General features: G+C 46.5%; 1 protein-coding gene across 1 annotated transcript in view; it reads left to right on the top strand.

The window, feature by feature from the left end:
* MTPAP (mitochondrial poly(A) polymerase) overlaps positions 1-10659 on the top strand; it is a 40124-nt gene extending 29465 nt beyond the window's left edge. The window contains exons 6-9 of the mRNA XM_019508223.1: positions 2614-2840; positions 4277-4369; positions 4487-4560; positions 9855-10659. Of these exons, the coding sequence (XP_019363768.1) occupies positions 2614-2840; positions 4277-4369; positions 4487-4560; positions 9855-10205 (745 nt within the window). The 3' untranslated portion in view covers positions 10206-10659. The remainder of the gene's footprint in view (positions 1-2613; positions 2841-4276; positions 4370-4486; positions 4561-9854) is intronic.
* The last annotated feature ends 224 nt before the right edge of the window (positions 10660-10883 follow it).

Genomic DNA, 10883 nt, shown 5'->3' with positions numbered 1-10883 from the left:
CGGTGGCCCCCCCCCCCCAAGCCCGGCCCCCCCCCCCCCCAGCCCTGCTGGTGCCTCTCACTCCTGACCTGCAGCCCCTTGGACCTGCTGGTGCTCCTTACTCCCAGCCTATAGCCTCCTTCTCCTCTGCCCCCCCCGCCCTGCTGGTGCCCCTCACTCTGGATATGCAGCCACGTGCCCCCACCAGCTGCCAGGGCTGTGGGATCAGGGCCAGGTCCTGCGTCCCCCTGCCCATCTCAGCAGCACCTGAGTCTTGGCTGCCACATGTGGGAGGTTACAGTTGCTGTGCTTGGAGTGGAGCGTGGAGCCCGGCCTCCCCTGTGGGTGGCACAGTGGAGCATGGGGGGGGGCAAGGGAGGATGTGGGCTGCCAACTGCAGGGCTCCCCATGCTAGCCTCACTGCCATGGCATGGTGCCCCCTGCCTACCTAGCAGCAGTGTGGGTGGCAACGTGGAGTTGTGCCCCCTGCTGCTGCCGGGTGGGCAAGGGGCTCCTCTTCATGGCAGCACAGCTGGAACGGGACTCCAGGTGGCGGCAGTGGCAGTACCAACTTCTCCATCCTCTGGGCTGTGGAGAGAGCAACAGGGTGGGGAGCCCCAAGCCCACAGCAGGCAGCCTGCACCCACCCCATGCACAAATCGGGGGGGGGAGGGCACATGTTCCCCATGTTCCCCTCCTCAGGAGTGCATGCACAGCAGGCACCAGGGGGAACTGCTCTCCACCACTGCCTGGTTGTATTGCTGGCCATGTGCACATGTGCGTGCACAAGCATGTGGCATACTCTGTATCCCACTCCCCCCTTGTAAGCTGGAACTATGCCAGCCTGCACCAGACGACCTGACCTTTCCTGTGTTTTTCCTCCTTTAATGCAGAAAATCTGCATTTTCCATGATGAACAGAAAACCCAGATCCCTGATAATGAGAGAGGACAGTTTTTCTTTGTAGTTGGGATATCAGTCTTGCACATACATTCTGCTCGCTAACTGAACCAGTGTTGCAAGCCCAGACTGAACAGAGCGGCTCAGTAGGTTTTGATGCATATTCTTGCTTTCTGTACAGCAGTGTAGAACATTGTAGATATAGGAGTGTATTTCAAATTAGTTTATACTTGAAAAGTGGCTTTTTCATAGTTTGTCATGCCAAGGAGGGACAGCATTATTTGGAAGAAAAAGTGTAAGGTACTGCTGTAATCTGCAGGTTTGTAATAGGGTGGCTACCAAACTGACTTTCTCCAACTTAGTTGGTTTTATAAATATGACTGGAATCGTTCCTTAGATTTTACTTGACTTCTATGCATTGTATCAAAGATGTGCTTTAAAAAAAAGTTTGTGTTGTAGTTTGTATTGGTAGATTCCCTGTGCATTGAATCTTGCAATCTCTATATAAGGGGCTAAATTAAAGTCAAAATTTTTGCAATTGAGTCTGCATTTATTTGTTCACTGGAGACTTGATTTCTCAATTGAAATGTGCATTTGTCTTCCGGATTTTTAACCAAAGCTGTCCTCTCTCCTACAAGTATGCTAATACTAATTTGCTTTAATTTTATATAAATCCCAGTATTATGGGGTCAGCAACATAGCGTCTGACATCTGAATTAGTTTCTAAGGGCATTTATACACATACTTTTGTCTGCTCTGAAGCGCCGGAAATCTACCGCGTCGGAACAGACTTGATTTAATCGAACCTGCAGAGCATATGAACTAATGCGCCCAGCATTGCATCTCATACATTTGTATCAATGGCAAAATGCATGTCAGCATGCAGAAAATGGGGGCAGTGCACTTTTGAACTAAAACACCTTTGATGTGTTTTAGTGGGAGGGGGGGAGGAAATAGCACTTTACTGCAAACTTGGCACACTCTTGTGCTGAGCCTAGCACATGCCCAGAAGAGGCTTTGCATTAGCTGGACCTGGCTTGCCTAGCATCTGTATAGATTGGGCATTTTAGTGGGGCTTTTGGGGTGCTTTTACCTAATAGCTGATTGAATAAGCTTTAGATAAAATTGCCAAAAAGCCCCACTGAAGTGCCCGATCTATACAGATGCTGTGGAGCTGGGTAAAAACTAACATGCTGCTGCTTCTGGTAAAATGTGGGAGGGGTTTTGGTCTCTTGATTTTTTTTAAATTTTATTTCCCTCTTCCCCGCCCCAATCTGTCAGCACCCTAAGATACTGCTCTGCCCTACCTTCTGCCTGACTTCAGAAGTAACCACCTCTGAATGCTAAATTAACACATCTCTGCCCTCTGTGGGTCAGAGGCAGTGGCAGTTAGGTTTTTTTGCCACTAGGTGGTGGGTTTTCATACAAAATTTAATATAACAGCAGGATATATAAACTTGTGACAGTATCATTTTTTTGGTGCGCTTAGCAGGTTAGATAAAATCTCTTTATGGGCTGGAGCTCTTGGGCCATAGGTTGCCAACCTCTGCTATAGAGCCTTCAGGAAATTCATCCCATGTAATTTGATGTGGGTTTTTTTTTAATGTTTTGTTACGTTGCTTGTAAAAATTTTTTGTCCAGAAGACTCCCTTTCCTCGTAATTGATGCTTTAAGACAGAACAATTAAGACTGTATTTGTCAGTTTATGGGTTTTTTTTATACTTTTGTCTCTCAGGGTTGCTTTGAGAAGTTCAGAACTCCTCTATATTTATGGCAATCTTGACTCACGTGTACGAGCCCTTGTGTTCGGTATTCGTTGCTGGGCCCGGACACATGGAATTACAAGCGGTACCTCTGGTCCCTGGATTACAAACTTCTCTCTAACAATGATGGTTTTGTTTTTCCTGCAAAAAAGAAAGCCACCAATCCTTCCAACACTAGCCGACCTTAAAAACCTGGCAGGTAAGGACATCTCATTTTTTGGAACAAGAGTGAAATGGCTTTTGAATGTTTTCCACTTCCATTGATTTATGTGTAAACCTGGGTCATTATAAACCAGAATACCCTGGTGTATTGCAAATGTCACATCTTTGATGAAATATTCATGCAATTGATTGTTATTAAATAACTTTCTGTTGTAGGATGAATATTTTGATGAAACAGTCACATTTTTAAGAAGGACATTTTTCCATGTTCACGTTACAATATTAAATACCATTAAATCTAAATTGCCAGTATGAGTGAACTTGTTTGTGTGCATTGAGTAATTAAAATCAGCCTTTATAATAAAAGTCTGGCTTGTCCTTTTTCTGAACTGTCACTTCTGATTTGCTGACTTATTTTTTTAATTTGCAAGAGAACCAGGCTGCCGTGTCACTGATATACTTGGACTTGGTATGATGCCCATTTTATAGCCACTAATTTACATCAGTTTTAGATATTCAAATAAATTAAATGTAACTTCTGACTTGATAATAACTTTTACCAGAAGTTTTCAGTGACCCATAAATTATACTTCAGCATCCCTGAGGTAGTTTGTTTACCTATTTAATAGATGGGTTAATTGAATATGACCTGCTTGAGGTAAAAGAAAATTCTCCAGTGAAGAGGGTGCAGGTCAGAACTGATTCCTTAGTTTGCTGTTCTGACCATTATAAGCATACTCCAGTGATTCCTAGCCAGCGTGCTGGGGCACCCAGGGGTGTCGCAATGTCCTTTGAAGGGTGCTGCAGGAAGTGTGAAGAGATAAGCAGATAAAGGCCAGTTCTGGCTCTCCCTGCCTACCTGATCCCCTGCCATCCACTGCCTGCCCCCTCTGCAAAGAGATAAGCCCTGTATTAAATAAATAAGGCTTTGAAAAGGGGTGCCGCTAGGTTCACAGAAATCATGGAGCGGCGCTTCAGGTCTCAGGAGTGCTTTGTTAAGTCTAAAAAAGTTGACAAGCACTGGCATAGTCTCTTTCAAGTTTTGCAGTAGAGAATAAATATAAAACTGTGTAGTGAATTGTGATGATTTTGAGGTAAAAGTAATCAAAAGCCTTTTAAATCAGTTGTCAACTGACTTTTTGGTGTTATCTGTGTAAGTAAGGCTCACAGGTTTGTTTCCTTAAGGGGAGATTTTTTTCAAGGGGCACAAAGGTCATGCATCTTCACTATTTGGGCATTCAAGTATTTTTCATTTAGTCCTGAGCAATTCTTCCTTCCCTCTCTACAATTGTAAAACACCTCAATCTCTGAAGGGTCACTTAAAATAACTATTCCCAGTTCACATCTTGTACTCACTTTCTCTGAGTTAACTTCAGATTTTTCTTTTAGAAGCAGATGTCTGAGCTATGCTAACCATGATGGACTTTTTTAAAATGTGTGTTACTTTGAAACATGTTCACAACTTATTTTCAGATGCAGAAGACAAGCATGTAATTGGAGGTCATGACTGTACATTTGTTAGTAATCTGAACAAAATAAACCAGACGGAAAACACAGAAACTTTGGGTAGGTAAATCTTCAGTCAGTGTTTTGTCTCCATCGTATTCGGGGGGAGAGAGGTACAGGGGTGTGAGGGGTAGAAGAAATCTTTCCTTCATACCATGGCTTTTTTTGTTTTTCCAGATGTGCTTCTGAATGAATTCTTTGAATATTTTGGAAATTTTGATTTCAGTAGCAAGTCTATAAATATTCGCGAGGTAAATGGATTTTATTTTCTTACTGTTACTTTATTCTTACTGTTACTTTATCCACTGTAACGGGGAATTGGGAATTCTACAAATATTAAGCTGCAGTATTGGGCAGGTGACCAAATGTTGCTGTTTTTGCTTACCTGTGTGGGATAAATGGATAATCATCTGTGTTCCCTTGTCATAAGGAAACTTTTGTATTGTGCAAGTGTGTGGCAGTGGCATAAATTTGATTGGCACAGAATATATTTGAAATGATAAAATTGAGAAAATTAATGTAAAACTGAATCTGTTGAATAAGAAGTTCAATTCTGCAAAACAAAACATGTTCCTTTCCCCCTACTTTGTTGATAGCTTTACAGCATTCATGACTGATGGAAGCTTCCAAATTACAGGACCTGGTTCTCATGTGGGGCTTGAATTATCAGGACATCTGTTGGGAAGGAAACACAGTAGTGCAGAAGCAGTCCAGCAAATTCTTTGTGTGTGTAGGGGTAACTTTTTTGGTACAGATGATGATGGACAGGCATACTGTGAAGGACGCTCTTCTCAACTTGATGCTCACAAACAGGAAGGCTTTGGTTGAGAATGCGATGGTAGAACATAATATGGACTACAGTGGCCACAAAACTGAACTTCAGAAAAGCAGGCTATAGCAAACTCAGGGAACTGATGGAGAGGATCCCTTGGGAGGCAAGTCTGAGGGGGAAAAGGAGTCCAGGAGAGCTGGCTGTACTTTAAGGAGGCCCTTTTAAGGGTGCAGGAGCAAACCATCCCAATGAGATGAAAGAATTGGAAGTGCAAGGTAGGGCATGAGAGAAAACTAGGAAGGTCAAACCACAATTTGAGATGCAGCTGGAAAGGCACAGAAAAGGCCATAAAAAGATTCTAGATCCAAAAAGATGTCAAAAGTAAGAGGAAGACCAGAGAAACCATAGGTCTCTTATGGAATGCAAAAGACAAAAATGGTCTGCAATGAGTTTTAGCAAGGGCAAGTGCAAAATCCTGCTCTTGGGACAGAATAATTGTATGCACAAATGCAGACTGGCTAGGCTGCAGTACTGCAGAGAAAAACTAGAGGTTATAGTAGAACAGAGGTCTGCAACATGCTTGGACAGAGTCCCAAAAAACCCTGAAACCTCAACTTGTAAGATGTTGATGTGCCAGTGGTGGATGGCAGGGGAGCCATGAAGGGCCAAATCTTCATTGTGACAATGCAGCTGCAATCACTTTCCTGGTATTCATCCCAGGGTGCATGTGCACTTGCTGCCAGTAATGAGCTAGGCCAGAGTTCCACAGGCCCTGGTACAATTGCTTGCAGCCCCCTCCACTGTCTGCTGTGAACAGCCTGGGCTCCATGGCTGGCAGCATGGGCCTGTCCAGAGCCCAAGCCAGCTGTGGCATGCCAAGCAAAATGGCTTTGCAAGCCATGCTCTGGCACAGTGCCTGGGGCTGCAGACCTCTGCAATAGACCATAAGTTGAATATTCGGCTACAATGTGCTCTTGTTGCAAAAAAAAAAAAAAAAAAAAAAGGGGGGGGGGGCATGGGCAAACATAAGGCTGGACTATTAACAGGAGTGTCACTTGCAAATCACAGAAAGTGATTCTTCCATTCTCTTTAGCACTAGTGAGGCCTCACCTGTAGTAGTGTCTAATTTTAGGCCCCACACTTCAAGAAGGATGCAGATAAATTGGAAAGATTGTAGCACAGAGCAACAAAATGATTAGGGGCCTAGAAGGCAAGATTTATGAGGAGAGGTTGAGAGAACACGGGTTTTTTAATTTGCAGAAGAGAAGACTGAGTATAGAGAAGACAGAGATGGGCTTTTCTCTGTGGCTGTAGAGGACAGGACTAAGAGCAGTGGCCTCAAACTGAAATAGAGAAAACTTAAATTGGAGATTAGGAGGAATCCTCTATGAAGATTGCCAAGCATTGGAACAAGCTACAGAAATTGTGGAATCTCCATCCTTGGGATTTTTCAGGCTTAAGTTGGACACATGCTTGACTGGGATTATTTAGCCAGGGATCATCCTGCCTTGAGAAGGGGGCTGGATTAGATAACCTTGTGAGGTATCTTACAGCTCTACTTTCCTATGATCTGTAAAACCCAACAATCACATATAAACCATGTATCCCAGAAGGCTTTGCAGTGTTTTGGTGTCTTCTGGGATAGAAACACAGACCCTGTCACTTTTAAAGGTTGGTACTGGCAAGGTTGGCCCTAGCCATAGTTTGTGTCTGCATGCAACATAGTTGGTTAAAACTTGACCAGTTAGTAGGGTCGGGCAAAATACAGCCCACAAGCTGGACCCAGCCCACCAGGCTATTCTGTCTGGCCTGCGGGGCCCCTAAAATGATTAATATATATTGGCCCCTGGCTGCCTGTCAAAGATAACAAGGCACCAGTGGCAGCAGGACCCAGGGGGAGCCAGCAGCAGGACCCAGCAGCACTGGCAGCAAGACCTGCCTCATCCCTAGTCCCTAACCAGAAGCGTCTGTCTAGAGACTTCTGGCCTGGGCCCCTGTGGCTGTTCCCCCAGCCTCCCTTTTCCCAAGAAGGAAACTGAGATAAGACAGGGGGAATCAATGGTGCAGCAGGAGTCCAGTCGCCATGGTTTCTGGCTGGCTCATGCTGTGCCATGTGGTCCCAGCCATGCAGCCAGGAACACTATGTGCTGCCAGCTGGGCTGGGTTGGCTCCTGCACCACACAGTTTCTGGTTGCATGGCCAGGACTGCATGGCACAGCAGGAGCTAGCCAGGAAATGTGGGGGCCTGACCGGCTCCTGCTGCGTCCTGCAGACCCAGCCATGTAGCTGGAAACTGCGCACCCAGGAGTGGCTAGTAGGGGGGAGTGCAGTGGCAGCAGGCAGGGAAGGAAGAGAAGGGAAGCGGCTGGGGAAGGGGCAGGAGTGACAGGCAGGGGTAAGTGAGCAAGTGGAAGTGAGCCAGTGGGCAGGAGTGTGGTGCCGTGGGGCCAGGGCCAGCAGCAGCAGGAGCCAGCTGGGAACCATGGGGCCAGGCTGTCACGGTCCCAGCCATGCAGTTGAGAACCATGTGCACTGCCAGAGCAGTGGGACGGCGTAGGAGGGAGTGGTGGCAGCAGGCAGGAAGGAAGGGAAGGGCAGCAGCAGCAGGCGGGGCAAGTGGCGGTGGCAGCAGCAGCACACTGCAGGGGAAGTGGCAGCAGGTGGGAGTGCAGGGCTTGTATTGGAGCCCTGGGGGCAGGGCTGGCAGAGGCCCAGGGTGGGGTGGCAGGAGCTTGGAGCCCGGGCTGGCAGGGGCTCTGTGGAGCCGGACTCTCCACCACTCTCCCTGCCAGCAGCCCAGCTACATGCAGCCCTGGGGCTCACCTGGACCGCACACCACTGAGGGTCTCTGCCTGCCATGGGCCCTGACCACCATACACACACACCCAAACCCCCTCACATACTCCAGCCACCCTCCCCCCCACACATGCCACAACCTCCCCAGCCACCATCCCCCCCCAAAAATATACAGAAGTAAAATTTCGTTTTAAGCTTATTATGCAAATCATCTCTATGTACACTACACAAATGCACATAAATCAGGAGAGAAATATTTTTTGAAATCAAATTAATGTACGTTTGAATTTTTTTTTTCTGGTTCCATGATGGTAAACCCCCTAGCCAAAAGGAGTACTTCCAGGGGCAAGGGGAGGGACTTCTGGTGGTAAAGTTCAGGGGTTGGGGGCAGGACTTCAAGTTCCAAGATGGCAACCAGGGGACAGGGCACCTGCAGTGGGGCGGGGCTACCCTTGCGGCCCTGAACAGCTCACCAAAACTTGTTAAGCAGCCCTCTAGCTGAAATAATTGCCTGCCTGTGGCCTAGAGTCCAGTCTGCACTGTTACCAACTGTGCTGTATGAAGAAACCAGATATGCCACGATGGATCTCCAGACAAACACAAAATATGGGTTATACCAGGGGCGGGTAGTTATTTTGACCAGAGGGCTATTTAACAAGTTTTGGTGAGCTGTTGAGGGCCACACACAAAATCTTTCTGAAGATATCATTTTAACAGATTACAGATAAAAATTATACTAAAAATCAGACATTTACTATAACACATTTTAATTTTACTTCAAAAAATAATTTTTGTCCTGATTTGTGTGTTTGAGTAGCATATATAGAGGTGATTGCAAAATAGCTCAAAATAAAGTCTTACTCTTGTATGTTGTGGCTGGGGGATTGTATGTATGTGTTGGGGTGGTAGGTGTGTGTGTGCTGTGTCCTAGGGGCTGGTCAGGGGAGAGTGGAGGTGCATGCAGTAGAGGTTGGCTGGGAAGTGCAGTCCAGGTGTGATCTGTGGCCCCCCCTCCCCCTTATTCAGCCTGCCAGTGCCCTCATGACACTCTGCATGGGGCTGAGCCCCACCCACTCCCTCCCACACCCACCAGACAGCAGCCAGCACACGCACCTTCCCAGAATGGCTGCTGCCACAGCTGCCTGAGTACTGCTCAGGTCCCTCTCCTCCTCCTCCTCCTGCTGCGCCACTCCAAGGAGCTGGTAATGCAAAGAAGCCATAGCATGTCAGGCACCACACACCCAGCCAGGTAGGAGGAAAGCTGCAGCCGGGAGACCTCTACCCCAACTCCAGCTCGCAAGGCTCCAGTTCCAGCTGCTTTCCACCCACTCTCCCACCCAGCACAAGTGGCCACCTGCAGGCAGCCAAGTGGGTGGGAAGGAGGCCTGGAGCTAGAGTCCCGTGCATTGGGGCCAGAGCTGCCCGGCTACAGTTCCCCCCTACCTGGCTGGGAGTTTGGTGCCCAGCACACCCCTCCCCCCCATGGCTTTCCCATGTTACCTTCTGTCCAGGGCAGTGCAGCAGGGGCAGAAGGAAGAGCTGCTGGAGATGTGGGGGGAATCAAGCAGTACCTGGGTGGCTGCAGCAGCAGCCCTGCCAGGAAGCTGTGCGCTCTGGCCAGTGCCATCAGTGGCCATGGGTGAGAGCATGGTGTGGGCAGGGCTTGGCCCCATGTGGAGCACTGTGGGGGCAGCTGCGGGCCATATCCAATCAGTTGGCAGGCTGGATCCAGCCCATTGGCCATGTTTTGCCTACTTCTGATGCAGAAGCAAGAATGATGTGGGCAGAGTAACATGGAATACTAACTTCATTAATATCTTCTTTGCTTTTTATGAAAAATACCTACTGTGTCAAAGTACTTTTGCAATTGCCTGTTAATATTTAATGCTGCTTCAGTAACTTAGCTGAACTTTTATGTTTACTATGTGTATAATATACATGTGAAATATTTGCCTTTTTTGTCTCAAATACCTTCAGGGAAAGGAACACAATAAGCCTGAGCCTTCTCCTCTCTACATTCAGAATCCCTTTGAACAGGCTCTCAATATCAGTGCTAATGTTAATCAGAACCAGCTGGACCGATTTGTAGTACTGGCCAGAGAGTGTGCCTGGATTTTACAGCAAGTAAATCAAGACCATGGGCAAGAAGGTGGTAAGCAACCTTGGGGACTGGCAGCCATACTAGTACCTCGTGTAATAAGTAGTAAGAAGAAGAAGGCTAAGAGTATGCTAGCAAGTGCAAGACTCAAAGCTTTGTTAGACAGTTTGAGGGCTGATATTGCAAATAAAAAAGGAGAAAGGGCCTTCAGTAGCTGGTCATTGAAGTAGCTGCTGCTTTGTTTTGAGAACTGGTTCTAGTAAGTGACCAACAGAACATTACTTGAACTTTATATCTACATGAGGGGAGTTGAAAAGAACAACCTCTGCCTTCCACTGTGTTGGTCAGGCCCATCTGTTTCTTCTGGGAATCAACTGTGGTCCTCTTCATCATCCAGGCTTGGATACAGTTAAAAAAGCAAGATGGAGTGGGTCTGGGATAAGACCTTTGGGAATCCTGTCAACTAATATACAAACAGTGCAAAATGTAAGAAATACTGAAAGCAGTCTACTTCCAATGCAACCATGGTTTCAATAAAAATGATGCAGTATTTAATACACACACACACACCACACTGTTGCAAAGGAAACCCTTTTAAATCCAGTGCTTGTACCCTTTTTTGTAATTATTTTCCATATGTGTAAATGGTGGAAGATGCAATAAAGAGAATGGGACTTGCTAGTATGATTAACAGTTTCGTTTACCTTGAGATATTTTGTAACTCTTTCATGCTAAATTGACATGGACTTGCTGTAGTAATATACACTAGACATAGAAGGTAATTTTGGCAATGCAACTTGTTGCCTTTACACTCCAGAAATAACTACAGCTTGCTGAGCATGCTACAGCCATGATTTGACATGTGCACTTAGTTTCAGACTTTAAAATGATTCTTTGTGTTACAATGG

The sequence above is a fragment of the Gavialis gangeticus genome, unplaced genomic scaffold (assembly GCF_001723915.1).
Source record: "Gavialis gangeticus isolate Ggan-Ray unplaced genomic scaffold, GavGan_comp1, whole genome shotgun sequence".
In the NCBI taxonomy this organism is placed as follows: domain Eukaryota; kingdom Metazoa; phylum Chordata; order Crocodylia; family Gavialidae; genus Gavialis; species Gavialis gangeticus.
This window is presented reverse-complemented; position numbering and strand designations above follow the sequence as displayed.